Genomic DNA, 22,008 nt, shown 5'->3' on the forward strand with positions numbered 1-22,008 from the left:
TAGAAGAAGATATATGCAGACTTACTATTTCTAAGGGTTGAGTGGCCAAAGCTATGTGGGAGTTAGTGAGAAAGCCAGATTGGATATTAGGAATTTCTGATTCACAGCCATGTGTAGTTCTGTACACAGTATCTCCTGGGGAACTGCAACCTCATAGTCATGCTTTGCAAACAAATATTGTTGTTTATAAGACTTTGTTTCACTATACGATTTCTATTTTATTGTTTTGGATTTTTTTTCAAATTGTCTAGACTAACTCTAATCTCAGACTGTACTTTGTCTGAAAATATACATATTTTTGGATCATACTCATCCATAGAGAGTCTAAAAATAATTGTTCAGTTTTTACTTTTGGAAGAGAAATGTTCCTTACTTGCACAGTCGATTGCTTTATTTGTAATGGTTTTGTCCTGTTTTTCTACTGAATCTTAATTTTTAATAATATCCTTTTTTCCACATACAGAGAATGGCCTTATGTTTACTTTTGGAGATGGGCGACATGGCAAGTTAGGACTTGGAGAAGAGAATTTTACCAATCAGTTTGAACCCACTCTGTGTTCTAATTTTTTGAGGTTCACAGTCCTTTTGGTAAAACTTTTGTTTGTGCTTCTCAGACGTCAAAATGTTTATGTTTTTATGAGACATCTTATTAATGACTGCTGAAGTTTATTATAGCATATTTTTTCCTACAATATTTAATGGATAGATAACAAAAATGGGAAAAAGAAAGGAGATTATATTTACTTATCATGCTGCTTATTTAGGTTTTAATATACTTGGTTTGGGCTGTGCATACAGACCACTTTTTAGGGTTTTATTCAATAGTGCCATACTATAATGTTTTGGTCTATAGAACTGATAGTCTATAAAATAAAATGCTGCTTTTTGATTGTTGTTAGTAAGAGGGAAATTGATAACTGTTCTGAAAACACCAGAGTGAAATCATTTTAATTTGAATGATTGTTTGTACAGTGGGATATTTACAAAATCTTAAGAAAATTTAAGCTGTTGCTTTTTTAATTCAAACAGGATGAGAAAAGAGAAATAGTCTTTTCTTTTAACGGCATTGTTTTAATCTATTTCCTGAGGTTGTTTAAGAAAAATATCTCAGAATTACCAGTATCAAAAATACAAACATAACTCAGGATCTAGTAAAATTTGGAAAAAACATATGTGGTTATGAATTCTGTTTGTTTACTGAGTGTAGAGTTTAGGAACATTTTATCAGAAGTGGCAAGGATTTTAAACTTTTTAAAAAGTGAAACCATTATTTTTATGTAATGATACCTTGTCTACTGGATGAGTTTAGCACTTTGCATTATTTTTTGTGGGTTTTGTGATAAAATATCTAAGTTTATGTCACTGTAGTTATCAGTATTGTTAACATTTGACTTGCATCAAACTAATTAGCTACAATTCTTTTGAAAATCAGTGAAAATAACTTTGTTTTCTTCTGTAACAATAATTTGTTAGCCTTCTCTTAAGTTTTACTTAAATATAATATAATTTAAGTTACTTATATTATAATATAATATATTATATTTAAGTAAGAAAAAAAAGGACATAGATAATTAAGCATCATAAATCATACTTACGTGCTTTTATCTTACTAAAGCCAGTAGCTAAATTTGCAGCAAAATATTTTCAATTTAACATTTTTGTTTGTTTGTTTTTGTTATTATTTAAGTCCCTAGAGATGACTGTAAGAAAATGAGATCCTTGTATTGATACATGCAAATGAAATAATCAGAACTTTGTTTTTGTACTGTAGGTTGCTTGTGGTGGTTGTCACATGCTAGTTTTTGCTACTCCAAGGCCTAAAGGATCTGAAGAAATGCTCTTAGAAGATTTGTATGAAAACCGTTTGACTGCTACTATCTCTGGAATGAGCGGAGATTTATCAGTAACAAACACTTTACAACGAACATTATCAGCACGAATGCGACGTCGAGAGAAGGTAAATTCAGAATTGTTTAGAGTTGCCATATTTTTTGCAAGAAAAAAAATCACTTTTTAAACTAAAATTATAGCACATACCAAGCAGATAAATACCTCTCCTTAAAATACATATTTAATTTAAATGTGTATAAAGAAGAAGGGATACCTACCCTGTTTACAAAATTCATGCAGGGAAAAAATAGGTATTGGTCCAGTTTTAGTTGCTTATGACATATGAAAAAGACTCAGTTTGTTTTTGGTTTTAATTCTATTCCTTTGTGTTTTTAAAAATATCTTAGAAATATTAAAAAAAAAGAGAGAACCTGACTCTTTTCAGTGTTTTCTCTGAGTCCTTGAATAGATTGAGCTAGTTCATAGTACATAAAACATCAAAGAGGGAGGTTCCACAATCAGCTTTAAATGAGCCTAAGACCATATAACTACTTAAAACTCCTTTATCTTCAACTACACATTCCCTGTGATTTTCCTTGAGCGGCACAGATATCATCTCACTTACCTGTCTGAAAACTAACTCTACCCCAAAAACACAAAAGATGAATTTTCGTTTATTTTTTAAAAATGGATGGAAAACCTCAATGTTTTTTAATTTGAGAAACTGGTATTTTTACTTTAAATAAAAAGCAAAGCTTTTTTTCTCCTTTGTCTACATTTTTTAAGACGACATAGGCTGATTATTGTGTAGAGACAACCTAAAATATCTCATCATATACCTCTCCATTTTCTAGGACTATAAATAATCAAAATGTGCAAGAAATTTTGTTCATACTTTGCTATACCATCAACTAGAGGAAAATACCACTGCTAGGTATGAGAGGTTGCTTACATTTTAACCTTTTCTTCTTGTCCTCAGAATGTTCTCATTTTTTTTTTGTTAATCTTCTAAAGGAAAAGTCACCAGAACAGTTTATTCGAATGGTGCAAACCCTGCCTCCACTGGGAGAAAACTTTTTAAAATCTCCATTGCATGTGACTAGCAACACTAGCCCACTCTGTTTTTCTGCAACAAGTCTTCCTAATGCTAAGCCTATGGAGTTGGACCATGAAACAGGTGAAGTGCCCCTACATTTTGCTGCTATTTTCTGAGAATTATGTAGTTTGCTTTCATCATTCATAAATGCTCAGTTGGAACATGAAACAAGGTTCCTGTTCAGTCTTACTTCATGAGGCTCTGACAGAGTACAGACATAAAAGCTGAGAAGTACATACAAGAAATTTCCTCCAACATCGTTCGTATTTGGAAAAAGTGCTTAAAGGTTTAGAAGAGGGTTGAATGAAAGAGAAAGAACTTTTAAATTGTGTAATTCCTCAAGGGTATACAAATATGACTTCACAAAAATACTATAAGATTGGTAACTACTTTCTCCATTTTCGTAAGAGAAAGAATTAAAAGAAAAAGTGGTTAGGAAACATCTTAAAGACTCAGCGAAGCCTACAAGAGATGTTGGATAAGAAAGAGGTCTGCTAACTGCCCCAAGAGCTTCCTTCTTCCCTTGGAAATGCAAACGTACTGTTGACTCTCCATTATCTAACTTGGAATATTCTAGCTAATGCAAAAGCCTGGATAACAATGATATTAATACTGGACTGAAGTTTTGCAAACGCTCTCTAATACAGCTCTGTCCTGCATCTGGGTTCCTGGGCGTCTGTGATTTCCTAGGAAGAGGAATGCTGAAGAGTGCAGAAAGCACAGCGTTTCAGTGTGAAGTGAGCTCAAATTGACTGGACGATCAAATCCAATGTGAAAGTTACTAATTCAGCTAGACTTAAGATGATTATTTGTAGAGCTGCTAGCATGTTCATCAGCATTTCTGGTTCCAGGAAAGCAATGCAGTGAAATTTGCCTTTAGAGTCTTCTTAGATCTGAAACCTCAGGTTTTATTCCATATCAAGCTGGTCATATACCTGTTGAGCTTGAGGTGAACCTGAAAATGATATAGGTGCATTTGTATGATGTGGCATCAGAGCTAATAAACTCACTGCCTCTGCAGATAATGTGCATTGTCGATAATAATGACTGCAGCTAATAAAGTGTAATTGGAACAATATTATTGAAAAGATTATCCAAAAGGAGCTTTGTCACCTGGAATATTTATGCATTGAAAGACTACAAAAATGGTCAGAGGTCTGCATTGCACAGAGACTAGACTGTTGAACTACTTCTAATGTTAATATAAACTGGTAGAAAGGAAGTGAAAGTGCTTCTGCTTTGGCTTAGGCTGGGGAGCTTCAGTCCCACTGCAGTAATATAGAAATAATCCCTTTACTTTACAAGAGTGGGATGTTCTGTTTGCTGTGTATCACTTGTTCCTATGGTATTTCCCTATTTTATCTTAAAGAAAAAAATCATCAAAAAGATAAACTCAGTGAAGGCTCTGCAGAAGAAGATTCAGATGATGAAAATAATCACAGAAACCTTGGAGATACAACTGACATCCTAAATATGGTAATGTGTTCCACTAATGAATCTATGACTCAGTTGTTTTATACAGGAGAAAAACAAAGCAGCTAAATCATGTTTCAGGTTCTAGTACAGGACTTCTCTCTATCCCAGAACTTCCTATGTGGCATCAAGAAGTATTGACATACTGTTAAATGAGCATATGTTTCATATCATCATTATCCAATGCTAAAGTTATTTTCATTTTCCAAGTAATATTGTAATATGAGATTGAAGCAGTCCAATCAGCGCGACCCCTCCCCGTGCTTAGGTCTAGACATCAGGAAGAAAATTCAAAGGGGCTGGATACCACATCATGATCACTGACCTTCCTCTTCCCGAGGATTTCCAAGAAGAGAGAGAACAGCAGGACTGTTTTTTTTCTTTCTAGCAGAGTTCTTTTCATGCAAGTGGGTCATATTAAAAGAGAGACTAAAATGCAGATATTTTGATTATTTGTTGATCCTCAAGCAAGTTTCCAAGTCTTTTTTGTATTTAAAAAATATTGAAAAATATATCCACCTAAAAAATAAATCCACTTTTTCACATCTCCAAAACATTGTCTTTTCTTGGCAGGCAGGGTATGTCCTGGCCCTAAACCAATGCAGTGGAAAGAATGGGTTTTTTTTTCCTTCAGTTCAATGTAAACAAATCTTCAACTCACTGTGGGCTGAGCTCAGGATATCTTGTCAGTTAATACTGAATGGATGGCACATTTTACAGGAATTAATACTTGTCTGGGCAACAGCACTTAGTAATTTAACAATCTTGTTGCCTGTGCATGCCATTTACTTAACATTTATAACATTTTGTCTTAATTTACATAGAGACAAGAAAGAAATGTTTTCAGATGTGATCCACAAGGCAACCTTCATTAATTTACTGAGGCATTTGTTTATAATATATTGCACACTTTATATGCTAGACTTCTTTCCCCTTTTTTGTGTTTGTTCCCATTGTAAAGCAATTTTAAAACACTTATCAGAATGAAGTACTTAGTCAATATGAAAGAAAGTCTGTGTCAGGCAAACTTACCAAAATGGAAGGAAACATGATTGTTCTTGAATCTGAATGAAAATCTGTTACACCATATCTCTCTCAGTTTTTCTGAACTGTGACATTTACCTTGTTGATAAGCTTTTGAGCAGGAAAGGCCTTTAGTATCATATTGAAGTTCTAGGGAGTCAGAAACCACAGCTGTCAGTGCTCACTGTGTTGAAAGAGAATACCACAGTTAAACCGTAAGCAGTTAACTAACTGTAGCAGAGAGCATTATCTTGTTTGTCGTTCAGATGATGTGGGAAGGGACGAACAAAATGTCACTATGTTTACCATCTAATAATGTTCATACCTTGCCTTACCTTTTACTCTTTTGCTTTAGATAGAAGAGATTAAGGCATAAGACCCCAATGAAAATTTCTGCTGTTATGCTTCTTTGAACATGCTCTCCCAACATTATGGTTTTAAACTGGATGTTAAGCTGAAGGATATGATGATAAAGGAGTAAGACATTATATTTGTAGGCAAAACTCCACAGTGAGTGGGAGGTGGTTCTGGAACATGCTTGTAGGCAGTAAGAGAGGGCAGGGATTGTTGTCCATGTAGTGTGTAGATGTTGACATCTAAGTTGGTTACCACTCTTTCCCTTTATAGGCAATAAAATAAATAATGAAAGTGAAATAGATGAGTTGAATGATCATACAGATTTTTCTCAGCCTGACCGTGCAATAGTATTAAAATAGTATTAAAATATTCACATACTTATAATAGTACTCTGTAGTAGAATTGGGCTTTGATGCTGCTGTACTTTGTGCTTTTCAAATTTCTCAAAAGCAAGTGAGTGTTTTCTAGATAATCAAATAGCACCTGTTGTTCAAATTTTCATTTACTAATAGTATCATAATGGAAATACCAATTGTTAACTTAAAACAAGATTTACTGTGAGTACACAGTGTCTGACTATATGGCTTCTTAGCCCTTTTTCTGGTCTTGAAAGCTCTTAACCACCGTATCTTTTATCTGGCATTTTCTCAGGAGTCCCTTTCTCAAGAAGCTTGTCAATTCCCTATACTGGTGATAGTGTGAGAATCAAATTGAGTGGTGGGAGAGGGTGCTCTGTATATTTTTTTCTCTCATTCAGGCCTTCTTTTGCCTCCTTTGCTCAGAAAAGAGCCACTTGCTGGCCATATCAATGAATAGTAAGTTTGAAAACAGCAGTTTAACCTCTAGGTCAGAGATTTTAAAAGTGTATTTTTGACCTAAAGGTTCATAGCCAAATCAAAGTGATGTAGTAAGCTCCCATCACATTTACAAACCTAATTTTTAGACAATCATTCAGCTATCTTCTTTTCTGAATGAGATTGATAAAGATACACAGGAAACTTAGAATGTTATCCTGCAGCTTTTTCTTTGAAATGGTGTGAAGATTTCAGTTACTTCATGGAAACAGTAGTTAATGTTTAATTTAACTAGCAATTTCATTGGAAAGCATGTGGTTTGAAAAATATTTCGAAGTTCTCCAATGAAAAAGCATTTCAAAAGTGTAAGTATGATGTCATCGTATATATCAATTGTATTTAATGTTTCATTAGACCTCTCATTTTTTGCAGACACATATGATAAAATTGAATCCCAGTGACCAGTCCTTAAAATTATCACCAATCCAAAAACAAAAGGTACTGTAACTAATTATCCATATATATACTCATGCTGCTGTTTAAAAGGTCTATAATTCTTGTATTGTCCTTATTATTTATTGTTTTGCTATGAGTTTTTAAAAAGCTAAGCAAATTTTATAGACCCTCTCTTGTTCATATTCTCAATATTGATCGATGAGGTAAAACTCTACATAGCTGACTGAATTCAGAGAGAATTTGGGTGGAGTCCTAGAACTCTACACGTCCAGCATAGTTTGAGATGAGAGTGTACAACGCTACTCCAGTTTAAGGAACAGGAGACTACAGCATACAATCTGAAATTTATTGTGGTAACAATATAGTTCTACTGTTTTGCTGATACGAAAATATTTTAATTGGCTCTTGGGACATAATGTAATTAAAGGTTTTGTTTACCTTTATTTATCTATTTATTTACCTATGTGTATTTACCTTTATGTATGTGCCTTCTATTCTATTCCATTCTATTTCACTCCTAACATGATACCCGCATTCCAGTGTTCTGGTATATTTCATTATCGTCGCATTTTGTAGTTAAAAAATGATTCTGCTGAATTTACTCAATAAGTGTAAAATTTAAAGCAGAAAGACAACAATTTTTATGCTTATTGTAAAAACATAACACTGAGTGCATCAGAAGAAGATTTCCCTAGGGAAAAGATGGAGGAAGGTTTAAGAGAGCCAAAGCTCTTTCCTTCTGTTAGCACTGCCTCACACATTGCATATGCTGTAGCTTATAGGATATGATAGTGGTTGCATAGTTCTTCTCCCGTTCACATTAAGTGCTTGGACTGTGAAAAACCTTTCCTATCAACAGAATTTTCATTTTTCTAATACATGCACTTTTAACAACTCATTTTCATTCCACCTTTTGTGCCACCTTTTAGTTCCATCACAGAAATTGTTTCTTTTCTTGTTCAGATGTTTGTATAGTCTTTTTCTTTTGCTGTCATTTATGCTGTCCTTAATGTTTTCCTTCTTTCTTTTTAATTTTCTGCTTCTCATGTGGAATAGAAGAACAATAAAAATGTGAAACTGAAAAGAGATGGTAAGGGTGGGATGCAAAACATAGATTCTAATTTTGTGCAGAAGGGCTCAAAATTAGACTCTAATTCTTTACAAAAGCAGTCTTCACTTTCAGAGTCACTGGGACAGTATGTAGACTTAGAAAAAAGTAGTGCCTTTGTAGGGAAGCCTGTGGCTGATAAAAAAAACGTGACAGGTAGATATGAGCATGCACGAAGCGTTGGTACTTTGAAAAGTGATTTTCAACAAATTGTTAGGGACAAATGCAAACTAGTGAAAAGGAAAAAAGAATATTCAGAAAATCCTGAATCTGTCGGACAGGAAATAGCTTATGATCTTTCCAGTGAAAAGCAAATTCTAACAGAAAAAACAAGTTCTTCCAATAAAAAGTCAAAAGTTGTTAAATCTAAGCAATCCCTTAAAAAAGATATACTTCCTTCTGCATGCAGTGATCAACCCCACACTGGTTCACTAGTTGTACAGAAATACAATCTTGTTAAAAAGCAAGGAAGTAAAGAAGCAGTAGAATGGGAAAACAAAACAAAGAATGGAATTGAAAAAGCTGATAAATATGAAAGAATACTTGTCAGAGAGGAAGAAAGTAATGAAGAACAGAGGGAGTTTAAAAAAAAGGATCGATTTTTGAAACAAATAGCTGTAACTATGTCATCATCTTCAAGTGAGGAAAGTAGTAATGAACTTGCAAAATTCATGCTTAAGAATAGGGGAAAAAAAGGAGACTACTGTGAAGACGAAGATACCCAGAAGGCAACAAAAGAGGTGGAAAATGTGAAAGATTTGGACGTACAAGAAGAAGATAGCGAGACTGAAGAGAAACAAGCAAATAATGAAAAAGAATATGTAGAAGAGACTGATATAAAAAGTCTGAATGAGGAAGAAACAAATTCTGAAGCTACATCTGATGAAAGCAGACAGTTAGAAGTTCAGAATGAAGAGGAATCTAATCAAGAGCAGGAGAGTGAAGACAGTGAAAAGGCTGAAAGTGAAAAAGAAAAACTGGATGAAAAAGTTGACAGTGAAGTTGAACTAAGGGAGGAAGAAGAAGAGAGTGAGGCTGAAAAAGATAGAGACAGAAATATTTCAGTAGAAAGAGCTGAAGTTGAAAAGGAAAAAGATAGTGAGGAAGAAAATGAAAGAGATGAATCGCAGATTGAAGGAGACAGTGAAAATGAGGGTGCAGAAGAGGCTGAAGAGAATCATCAAGAAGGATATGGCAAGGAGCAAGAAGATGAGGAAGGCAGATTCACAGAGGAAGAAGAAATGCTGAGTGAGGGAGAAGAGGATATTGAGGAGGAGGAGCATGCAGAAGAGGAACAAATGGAAAAAGAAAAGGACGAACAGGTTAAAAGTGAAGGAAGGGACGAGAGTGAGGAAGGAGGAGTAGGCAGAGAGAAGGAGAAAGAAAAAGATGTAGAGGCAGAGCAGGAGGGAGAAGATGAGCAAGAAAATGAAGAAGAAAGGGAAGAAAGGGAGGATGAAAGAGATGAAGATGAAGAGGAAGAGTTAGAGAAAGTGTTGGCAGGGAGGGAAGAAGAAGACGTATCAGGAGAACAGGAGGAGGAAGATGTGAATGAAATGAAAGAGGAGGTGCAGAAGGATGGAATGGAAGAGGAAGGAGAGGAAGATGGGGAGAATGAAGTGGAAGAGCAAGGAGAAGAAGAGGAGGAAGAGGAAGGAATAGAGGTAGAAACAGAAGGGGAGGAGGGGGAAGGAGAAGAAAACAAGGGTGAAGAAAAGGGGGAAAAGGAAGGAGAAGAGGAAGAAGATGGAGAAGAGGCGGAAGAAGAGGGAGAAGGGGAAGAAGCAGAAGGAGAAGAGGAAATGGAGGAAGAAGGTGAAGAGGGAGAGGAGGAGGAAGAAGAGGAGGAGGGAGAGGAGGAGGAAGAAGGGGAGGAGGGAAAGGAGGAGGAAGAAGGGGAGGAGGGAGAGGAGGAGGAAGAAGGGGAGGAGGGAAAGGAGGAGGAAGAAGGGGAGGAGGGAGAGGAGGAAGGAGAAAGGGAAGAGGGAGAAGAGGAAGAAGAGCAAGAGGGGGAGGAGGAGGAAGAAGAGGAAGAGGGAGAAGAAGAAGAAAAAGAAGAAGAAGAAGAGCAGGAAAAAGAAGAGGAGGAAGAAGAGGAAGAAGAAGAAGTGGAGGAGGAGGAGAAAACAAAACACAAAAAAAAGATTGATAGTAATAACCTTCCACAGAAGAAAAGCAAAAACAGCAGGAAGCCAGACAAGACAGAAAGTACTGCTATGCCAAACAGCTCTAAACAAAAAATGAAGTCCAAACACTGTGTAGCAAATGGATTACATAATTCAGAACAATTTTGGAACAATGTACTACCTCATTATTTAACACTGAAGTAGCATGTGGACTACTAGAGATGCATTTTAAGCCTATTCAGGGTGCTTTAAAACTATTTTAGATTGATTTTTATTACTTTAAAAATTATTTTTAAAAGTCGTCAAAATGTATTATTATGCACATACTTTAAGTGCCAATTCCTTGAAAGAGAATGGAGAAAATATTTAGATTTAGGAAACTTTTATGAGACAAAAATGATATAAACTATTGATACAGTCATCTTTATCATATACAACACTGTTGCAGATTTAAAAATAAGTGCTGAGGAGGCAAAACATGTTTGCCTCTAAATTATGATTTCACACTAACAACATAAACTATGCATTGTAGCAGTGTAATCTTCTCTGCCTTTTAATCAGGTTTCTTAAGGTAATACTTCAGTTTTAGTTACAGGATAGCTAACTTGTCAATGTGCCTCATATGAAATGAATATCAGTAAATCATGAAAACTACATATTTTTAATATTTGGCACCAGTCCATATTCTTCCCCTCCTCTTTTCCACTGTTCATATATAGGTAAGATGTTGTTTGAGCACTCAGTGTAAACTAAAGAAAGGACAGGATGCCAAACGTACATGGGTCAGTAGATGGAAGGTAAATGCAAATATAGGCATTGGTAAATGGAGGTTTGAGTTTTTTCAAATTTCTTAAGGTCGACTTCTTATTTTAGTGTCAAAACACAATAATTACATGCAAAAAAGATGAACATCGTGTCTCAGAATCTGGCCTAGATTGCATTATAGTCAGAATGCATCCATTTAGTGATAATTTTTTACTGTCACATTTGGTGCTTAGACATAATTTAAGAGCTTAAAATATACACCTGTAAAACATTATTTACTTGTATATACTCTGCAATACAGAAGAGATTCACCATCGACCCATGAAAGTCTGTTACATGCATCTTTCTTTAGTCATCTTTCTCTAAGACTACCAGAAGGGGACTATATTTTGTTGTGGTGTGAAGTTTATTTGTGTCTTCAAGATCAAAGCCTAAGCTTCTCCTCATGGGAGGAGATTGGTGTCTTTCCTTTCTAAAAGTCACAGGAGTGATCTCCAGAAAGAAGATAATGTAGTAAACCAAGAAGCTAGATGGAATAGAAGAGAAACTAACTTGAAATTCTAAACTCTTTTTGAGAAAGAGTATGTTAATGTTTCTGTTTCCTTAAAATATATAAAAAGAACTTATTTTCTTAATAGCAACAAATCTTGCAAATTGTTTTTAATATGATTTTGTGACTTGTAAAGATATTGCTTTACTGCTATAGTGGTTGAACTGGTAAAAGAAGGAATATGGGCTCTTCTGTCATTCAGTATTTTTATTTTAATACTGTGCTGATGGGTGTTCTAAGAAAATTTCTTAAGCAGATCTCAGCATCAGCATTCTCTGGAAAAATAATTATTTAAATCGTATTTGAAAATGAGGACAAGAGAAGAAAGAAATCAAAATGAGCAAATGCCACTCAATAAAAACGTTAATAGATCAAAACTTAAGCTGAGATTATGAATCATTTTGAATGTTGTTTTGTAAGATACTGACATTAAAATATCTTTGGCACAATGTCTCCAGAATTTATTTTCTAAAAAGGCTACAGTAGATCAGTAGTTTACCAGTAGATTCTAGTGCAACTCAACCCTTTCTCAGTCACCCCTTCTGTTCACCACATTTGAAAGGTAAGATCACTTTCAGTTAGCATAATTTTAACAAATTTAGTTAGTCTAGTGACTAGTATTTTGTCCCTTTAAAATTAATTTCAGGCTTTGGATTTTTCTGGAACACATTATCTTGACATCAGCGTGTGTAAATCTTTGGAAAACGGTAAGTATGCTGATATTCTGAGAGTGTGGAATATTTTAACAGTTAAATGCACTTCCTGAGAAAACAGCTCTCTCTATTAATGGAGTCCCCATTTGTTTTGCAGAAGTACTGCTTTATGACAGAACTGCTATAACAATAGTTGCTTCTGAAACCAAGTGCAGCTAAGGTGTCTTTATGTTTCTTAGGAAAGATTAGGATGGTACTGTGATTAAACTTAGAGTAATTTTGAAGGGGATTTTTGTAGGCCTGAAACTGTGTTTCTTGGATATAACATCTTATTTGTGATTCTTTTCAGTCTTAGAAGAAAACTGTGCTGTAATTCTAATACAAAAAAAATCTATTATGTCTTATAAAAATATCTGAAAGATAGGAAAGGAAAAAGTGAAAGCACTTTGGAAGCCAGTGATCACAGGTTGCACATAGGAATGCCTCTTAATTTACTGCTTGACTGTAGCTTTTAATCTAAAACCTTAGGTAAATGGGAACCATTTGTTGTTTCTGTCGTACCTTGCACCGATAGCATAAAGCTTCCTAAGGCTTCCCAGGAGAGTAGTGAAGATAAGTTACAGGCATCTCCTTTTCCTTATTCTGTCTGGATAAGCATTCATTAAAGTGAGAACTGATTTTATTTTGCTTTGTGAATGATTCCTGTGGCAGGGGAAAAGCAGAGCATTGATGCAGCACTTCTAAAGGTTTTGCACAGTGTTGTTACATAAATTGTATACTGTGCCAATGTTTCTGGCATTTGGGGGAACTTTGGAACTCAATTAGCATAACTAGAGTGAAATTTTGAGTTTGACTCATATTGGTTTATAAAGTTAGGTACTTGTGGTTTTATGGAAATTGAGAATGGACTTGACATTTATTATGCGATACAAAAAGATTTATGTGCAGTACTTAAGCAACATGGCAGAAGTAATCTTGAAGTGATTTTTAGTCGAGAAAAAAATCCAGCAATGGGGCAAGAAAACAACAGATGTAGTGTTCAGATCAAACATCTATCTGGACCAATATCTTGTTTCTACCAGTGGCTACTACTGAATGCCTAGCAAAAAAAAAAACAAGAATAGAGCAATCCTGTAGCAATACTTCTTCTATGCAGTTTCTCAGCCTTCAATAATACGTGGCTCAGAAGATGTATCTGTTGTATCAATAATCATTTTTCTCCAATGAACTTCTTTCAATCACTTTTTGAACCCACAGAAGTGTTTAGTGTCCAAAACATATTTTGGCAAACAGTCTTAGATTACCTTACATCTTGTATAAAGAAGTAACTTTTTTTTTATCTTAAATCTATCCTTTGTTAGTTTCATTTGATGCCTCCATGTTCTGGTATTAGAAGAGGAAAAGAACTTGATTATCCCAGGGAACAACCGCTCAACTCACGTGGTTTAAATCAAATCAGGGTTGAACTGGTTTATTGATTTATTAAGAACAGTTAACTAGGATTCAGTGAGCTACACATTCAAGAGCAATATTGGCAATACAGCAGGTAACAACAATACTAGAAGCTTACACAATGTTAATGAACACCTACAGATGTCTGAACACCCTTCCACAGCTGATCCCAGAAGTTCTAATCCTGCATCACACACTCCTGCACTCTCACACACACTTGCACATAATTACATATACACAGACCCTTTCTCATAGGAAGCATGAGTTACAAGCACAAACCCCATCTTCTGGGGTGCGGGTCTGTTTTTTGCACACACCTCCTGTGAGAGAGAAGGGTGCTCCAGGTTTATGTATACCTAGGCTGCTTCCTTTAATCTGCTAATCCACATGCTGTTGAAAAAGCACTCCATAACTTCATGAACCCAAACACAAGGTGCAGGTCCCTTACTTGTTGTACCTTGTACTGTTAGTTCACTGATTGAAACACAGGCGTCGGGCTGGGAGACTGCTCTGTCAAGCCGAGATGGAAGTGACAATGCCAGCAGGGCAACTTCTAGCAGTCTCAAACCCAGATTTGACTGCTGCCCTTTTCCCACTTCTCCCCACCACTGTGACAAATTTTCATGCTTTTATACTTCTTTTCAGGCTAATTCCTTGATTTAGCATACTTTGTCATTGGTAGTTTCCTTTTTAGCTTTCTTGATTTGAGGGCAAAAGACCTCCAAAGTTTTGGTGTTCAACTTGCGCACACTATTTACACTCACAATCCTGTCTGACCAGCTGTTGTTATCCAGGCCACATTACCAAGGGGCAAAGTGTGCCATGCGGATTTCCCCACAGTGATTTTATAGACCTCTATGTTCCCACGTTCCATTTTTTTATTGCCAAAGATTTGTCAGACAAGTCTGTTCCCAAATTCCAATAATCCTTGAGGCCCTTCTTACAACAGCCTTTTTCAGATGGGCGATCAGAAGTTGGTTAGTATTCCAAAGGCAGGTGCATCATGGATTTATACAGCAGCATAGTGACATTGTATATTTTGTTTTCTTATTCCTTCCTTAATAATTTTCTGTTCACTTACTTGACCCCTACTGATCATTGCACCATAGAACTCTGAGCTGTAATGTCAAGATACTGTTTTACAATGGTACTAACACTTCAAAGTCCCCCGCTGTGTGTCTGAAGTAAGGGTTGTGGGTTATTTTATGTTTATCCACACTGAATTTTATCACCCAGTCACTTTATGTAATGAAATCCCTCTGCAACATAATCAGCTATAGTCTTTACCACCTTGAATAACAGCAAGCCCTGAGACATTATTGTTCTCTTCTTTTCCAGATTACTTTAGAATACATTGAATAGGATAACTCTTCTCTCATACTTGCAAAATTTCAGCAGTTAATGTTTGTCATCTTGTTATCTGAAAATATCAACTTATTTATTGAGATAATAGTTCTCTTTGCATAAAGGAAGATGTATAACAAAAACGTCTTTCTCCAAACTACAGAAAATGTCTGGGTTTGATTTGGTATTTTTTCCTTCTGCTTTCTTATCTGGGTAGGCACATTTTTATTCTTTGAAAGGGAGCCTCTAGGAATCCTGTCTGATCTTAACTCTTGGAATAGCAAACAGTATTTTATTTTTGTTAATTGAGTTTGTGGTGTGAATCTAGTCATTCAACAAAAACATTGTCAAATACTCTTTTTAATACAGAAGGGAGATTAAAGGCAGAGTGTCTTATTAATGCAATCTGATTTTTTCTTAGTGCATTTTATATGGGCAAGTCCCCTAGATACTCTTCCCTATTGTAAAGAAACTAAGGTGTATACTACGATACTAAGGTCCATGCTCCAATCTTTTTCTGGTTTTGTTTTACTGAGAAGTCCATAAGCTTCTGCCTACTCTTAAAGTATCAGACAACTTCTCCGTAAGTAGCATTTCAATGAAAGATGTCAAAGCTTCTATTAAAGATAAACTGTATTAGACTTTGGCCAGTCGTTGATGCAATCACTTAAATTTGCACTCGTGCGTTGTTTTTGTTGAGGCCTAATGATGTTGGGCTCCTAACTTCCATTGAAATCTTACAAAATTTTCAGTCTCTATAGCTTTATCTGTGAAATGGGAGCTTTAAGAGTCATGCTGCTATGGGAAATCTCAGAAATACTGTGGTTATATGAACTAGAAGAAGGTGTGATGAAGTGCTAGTTTGGGCACATTTGAAAATTGCCAGGAATCTTAGTTCTTCTGTTTCAGCGGAGCGTCAGCTCTACTGGCTAGCCTTAGCCGTTAGTAGTCCATATGGTCATTATATGGACCTGGTCATTATAAATCTCTTTCCCCCTACTAATTCACAGTACATATATGAAGATACTGAGATAAAATGAAATACACAATATCAATACAATATATAAGGCTGGATTTGTGAACTGTGAGCTCACCTGAACTTCTGTGTATTATCTTTAGTTTTAAAATGAGTCTTATGGTAAAATATCCTGATATTTGTTACCACAAGAAATGCAGCATAGATTTTATTCATCATCTACTGAAGTCAGTAGCAACATTTGCATTGATCTCATTGTTTGCAGAATCAAGCTCAAAAATAAGAAAATCTGACAAAAGAATATGATCAGATCTGTAAACTGCAATACACTACATAGTAACTGGCATAAAAGAGCAAATTCTCAGCTCATTTCTAAATGTGCAGTGCAAATATATGGCATTATTTAATACTGCAGCATTCTATGAGCAACTGAGCCGATATTTTGCTTGCAGAACTGGCAAACGCACAGTTTTGTCCTCAGTTAAGTTCGGAGTGTGTTCTTGATCTGAAGTCACTTACAGAGCTTCTAATACATTTATGCACTTTTTCATATGTTTTAATGGACAGAGGGAAAGATTTACATTTGCATATTGAAAAGATTTTGGTGAGATATCTTTTGCTTCAGAAAATTGCACTTCTGAGAGCTACAGAGTCTTTATTTTTCTATTGCAAAAATATAAAACAAGTACACTTAATCACTGTCTTTTTTAAGGATTTGTGATAGTTCCCATTACTTCTTTGCTTGGCAACCTCATGCTAATTTAAATAAATATTAATAGAATTATTTCAAAGTAAAACTCAGAAACACACACTTATTATACTTACTAACATTTTTACTGTTGGGGTCCTGAATTGTCAAGTATACTGAGATTTACCGTTCTGGCTTTGATAAATGTCCCAACATTGGACCAGTCATGACAGACATGCCAGACCTGACTCTTTGCTCTTTCTGTTATTGCATGATAGGTGGATTGCAGGGCAATCTGCTGGAATGTCGCAAGTTTAATGTTCCAGATTCAGACCTTTATAATTTGTAACGAATACCCTGCTTTTCACCAGAATTGCATATGTAGTTTGTGTGAAATGTAAAATATTTGTGGTTCCATATTGAGAGTGTGGCTGATAGCTGTAGGTGCTAAACAAAAGTAGCTCTAAGGACAATTTTACAGTAAACAAAGCCTTTTTCTGCAGCTATACCTCAAAGGATATAGTAGTACTGAAAAGGAATATTCCCCACCTCTTGTGTACCAATAAATAATAATAAAATAAAGGAGACTGTGCTGTGCTTTTCAATTGGAAACTCAACAATAGCCATCAATCTAGCATGAGTTTAGGATTGTGAACCATGCTGACAGAGGCTGGTTTTCTTACAGGAGGCTTAAAATATTAACTTTCATTTTATCCAGCATTTAGCCAAGGCACAAAACCTCTCTCAATTAGAAACACAGCAACAGCGTTACTGCAAAATTTAAATTCTGTTATAAGGCACTTCATTGTCATCTAGGGGTGGGGGGAGGAGAGGAAAACAAAGCAAAACTGAATGTGTTCTGTAGAGAGAAGAGAAAGCAGATGAGATATATTTTAAATTGGACCTTCACATACCTAGAATAGAATTTTCAAAAGTACCAGCATGACTTGGGAGAAAATTGCTTTTGGAAGTTGGTAGGACTTGTGTTACTATGTTGGATGTGCCTTGAAAAAATCTACCACGCACAAAAAGCTACAAGGTGAGAATGAGTTTAAAGATTCTTGATGGACTGTACAGAAATTGCCACTTTTGCATCAATGTCTTTTCAGGCTGAGAATCTCTGCTAAGTCTTGGAGACTGTGGAGATTTCAGTAGCGACCCACGGGGCATCCATTTCAGGATTGTGTGGAGAACAGAATATCGTGAAGAACCTGCCTGTGGGCTGTGCAGTTAGTGGCAATAACTTGCCTTGACCATATTTTTGTATAAGCACCGAATAGTAATTAGTATGACTCCAGTCGGATTTCGACAAAGGATTGTATCTTGGAGAGACTTACAGTACTGTAAGCTATGTGCCACAATAAAAGCAGAAAGTAGTGACTGTCGTCATTCACTTGGAAATGAGTGTGAGCTGCATGACAAACTCCAGATATTAAAACTTCCTTCTATAAAAATTTGGACAAAAATGCACAAACTGCATCCAAGTGTGGACTAATATTCCCAAGTTAGTTTTCCTCTGTGTCTGTTAGCATTAAGAATTCATTTTGTATGCAGCATAATATCTTCCAGAGACACAATAAGTTTTTGAGATGATATCAACATATTCTGATTTGGAGTTGCTCATTATATTTCAGCTGTTTTGCTTAAGTACCCAGGAGTTTTTTTGGTATGCCGTTTCCAAATGCCTGCAGACTGAAAGGTCTTTATGTTACTATGTATAAAGTAGTTCATAAGAGGTTATATTTGATGTAAATAGTCTTCAACTTGTTTTGTGATGCTTCACAAAACACATTAAAAATACTTTCTAGTTCTGCAGGTTTTTTTTTTAACCTTGGAAATTGATGAATCAATCTATTGATTCTTAAAGGAAAGCAAACTTTTTGGGAGAAGATACAATTTTGCTTAAGAAAGCCATAGTGCATCTGAGCTATTTCAGATGTTGATTTCTCTTTGGCATAAATAATAAAAAACCTTTCTGGTTTGCTGGAGAAAGAGTATCCTTTAGGTAACTCTTTTTAAATTGTTTTTGTGGTGAAAAAAATTAAGTTTCTAAAACAAACCTGAAAGTACAAATACTGTCTTTTATTAAAATGTAGTTTTATGATACGATTGTATACATTGTTAAGTAGTTGTTTAAACTCAAACAAAAATTCAGAGGCATATCTTTCTTTAGGTACACCTACAGCAGTGAAGTGGCAAGCCACAGAATAATTACAGCAAAGCCAACTGAAATAATCTTCACAATAAGGACACTAAAAGGGATTGTCTAGCACTGTGTGCTAAATATCACTCTGCTCTCTGAATGACACCCGAAATCTTGATTAGGCAGTGGAATCAGGTTAATTCTCTTAATGCAAAGCATGTGCACTGCCAGCCTGTGACAAAAGTGCAGATAGATCTGTGAAACTTATAGGTCCTCGTGTTTGGCTTTTAGTAAACAAAATATATTGCTTAGTAAAGTACTGGCATAAAGAGACTTTGGAACACAACCATGAAAAACAAGTTTCAATCAGTTTCTACTTCTGTGTTTAACTATATTATTTACAGCTATTTTTTCACTGTTTTGTTCCAGATATCTCAAAGTGACACCATCCTGTGGGATGGCGCAATTGTAGTATCACAAGTACTATTGTGGTAATTAGTCATCAAGTATTCATGGTAATCAGTGAATCACTATGTGGGCATCTACTACTGTGAAACATTTTCTCCCATCATATTAACAAGAAGATGTAACTATCTTCAAAGTTCAATTTTTGCTCAACAGTAACTACAGATACTCATGTCTAACATAAAAATTACTTTCAATTGCTTGAGTCTTTGCACAGCATGCATTAAATTATGAGTTCAGCATTTCATTAGTATACCAGGGTACTTACATGACAGCAGGAAAGCTGAAAAAGTGTTTCAAGCCTACAGCATTAAGGGACTGTTACAAGTATCAGATAATCTGTGTTGAGTGCTGTTGACATAGAATTATACAATTAGCAAACCAATGTTACCTAATAGAATTACCAGAAGTGTGATCAAATCCTGTGTCTCACATCTCTCACTGTCTTGTGTCCAAGAAGTTGTCACTGAAGGCAGTCATTCATCATATGAACACAAATTAACTGACAAAGAACTTTTAAGCCACGGTTTTAGACCAGCTCTCAAAGATGGTGACCTGAGCCAATAGTTGACTTAAATAGTTGACTTACAGAATTTTTGTTTCTGCTTGTTTTTCCATTACTGAGCACTAGTGAGACATCGTTAAATGTTGTACTCTTCATAACTTGAGTGATGTTTTCCTATATGCGGCCAACATTAGCAAAACTTCAAAAGTACCAAGAATACTTAAGAGCCTGAGTTTCACTGAAAGCTACTTTTAAAAATGGATCCTTAGTCTAAATCCTTAGTCTAACCACTTTGGACTATCTTGTGTATGTTTATGTTTTTACAGTGTCTTATTGGCAGCCTAGACTGAAGGCCTGAAATCTGAGCCTCTAAGGTTTATTTCTGTGCAGTCAGAGACTGTTCTCTTCACCCAGATGTTCCCAGCTATTGCAGTTGGCCCCTGCAAGGCTGTTATACTTTATTGTTGCACCACCAGCATATTGCAGTCAAATCTGATATTTTTTTGTGCTGACTGCTATAAAAACATAGGAATGCACCTGACATTTTTGTAACCTAATATAGGGCAGTATATGTTAATGGGGTATTGCAAACAATTTCCGCAGAAAATGGAGGGAGACAGCAGGGGATGACAGTAATAAGAACATGTGGTAACATAAACTACTGTATATGCTATATTATATATTGTAAACATACTGTAGTATGCACATGATCAGCAAGCTTTAGGTCTCTCTGCATTAATTTTATAGTGAAATAAAATGAATAACAAGTTTTGTTTATTTTACTCATAGGTGTTAACTTTTAGACAAGGTTTGTCAGTTGACTCTAGTTTTTACTGAACATTTTGTTGAATGCATTCAGTTGAGCTTTTCTCTTTGTCTCTATGAAAATCCATAAGGAAAAGGTTAGCCTGTTGACTGCCTTACTGCTTGTAACTGAAAGAATAGGCTTTTACGTCTCATCTGAGTAATTATGTCTTTGAATTTTGTCAGTCAACAAACTGAACAGCTTTTTCTTTAATAATATAATGAAAGTGAAAGATACTTCTCCAAGGGTTAGAGTAGCTGCACTAGTAACTTCACTATATTAATAGTTGCAAAATGAAACTCCAGTTCAAATTCCTGTGGACAAGTGGCTAACAGTATTCAGCTTTTCAGTTTCACTGTAACTCACAAGGAAGAAATTACAAGGTATGTATCTTAGCATTATTAAGAGTTTTGTAAAGCACTTTTTCAGGTCACTTCATGTTCGAGAACTTGATGTCATGACAAGATCAACATCAACCAGATGTTACATGCCTACCCATTCATATCATTCAACCCATAAAGGGTAAACAGGATTTTTTTTTCTCCCACCTATATGTAAACTCATGATTAATATTGTTATTTAAAATGCTTCATTATTAAAGTGTTAACAGTGCATTTTCCCAGTGCAGACAAATCAAGAGGGGCATTGACGTGCAGTAGTATTTTGGAGAACAAAATGATAGCTAGTGGACAATTCCTCTAGCTGTTCCTCTTTAGTCCAGCATCTACAAAGAAGGATGGTCTGTGGAAATGCATGTGGTAGTAGTCTGCAAAGGGAGCATTGTTCACTCCCGTGTAACAGCATTGTGCGCTGCAGCCCATTGACCGACTTCCTTAGAGCTGATACATTTTTGTCCTGTACTTCATAGTGAAAATCCTACTAGGTAGGTATTCTGTTCAGTTGTTGTAAGTGTAAGAGAGTGTAAGAGAGCCGTGAGATGCTTTGGGGCATCTAAAGGGGTTGGACAGGTAATAGGAAGAATCTATTCCTTGCATGATTAAAAACTGAGCTAAGCAATTGCTAATTCATGGCTGCTTGGCAAAAAAAGGCCAAGGAAGAAGTGCATAGCTAACTGCTTCATTCTCAGCTCTCTTTGATACTCTTCTCTGTAGATGTTTAACAGTCTCTAGGGCAACTAGAAACAAAAGTAAATCTAAAACTTCCCAGAACTCTCAATTTCTGAGTAGTACACCTAGTAATTACAGATTTCTTTTAATCACCAAGTTTTCACAAGATTTTAAAAAGAGCTGCAATTAAATATGTTTCCTTGGTCGTTTTGAGATTTTCTTCCTTAAAAACATAAATTAGTGTTAGCAAACAAAAAATATTTTGACTTCTTGAGGAGACTGGGAATGACACCATCAGTCTTCCCTTCCAACATGGTAGCTATGGACAGCTA

General features: G+C 35.6%; 1 protein-coding gene across 1 annotated transcript in view; it reads left to right on the forward strand.

Moving 5' to 3' along the window:
• RPGR (retinitis pigmentosa GTPase regulator) overlaps positions 1-22,008 on the forward strand; it is a 70,560-nt gene that overhangs the window by 34,326 nt on the left and 14,226 nt on the right. The window contains exons 9-15 of the mRNA XM_068908320.1: positions 464-588; positions 1,772-1,957; positions 2,845-3,007; positions 4,296-4,402; positions 7,006-7,071; positions 8,086-10,463; positions 12,225-12,285. Coding sequence (XP_068764421.1) covers positions 464-588; positions 1,772-1,957; positions 2,845-3,007; positions 4,296-4,402; positions 7,006-7,071; positions 8,086-10,463; positions 12,225-12,285 — 3,086 coding nt within the window. The remainder of the gene's footprint in view (positions 1-463; positions 589-1,771; positions 1,958-2,844; positions 3,008-4,295; positions 4,403-7,005; positions 7,072-8,085; positions 10,464-12,224; positions 12,286-22,008) is intronic.

The sequence above is a fragment of the Struthio camelus genome, chromosome 1, assembly GCF_040807025.1.
Source record: "Struthio camelus isolate bStrCam1 chromosome 1, bStrCam1.hap1, whole genome shotgun sequence".
Lineage (NCBI taxonomy): Eukaryota > Metazoa > Chordata > Aves > Struthioniformes > Struthionidae > Struthio > Struthio camelus.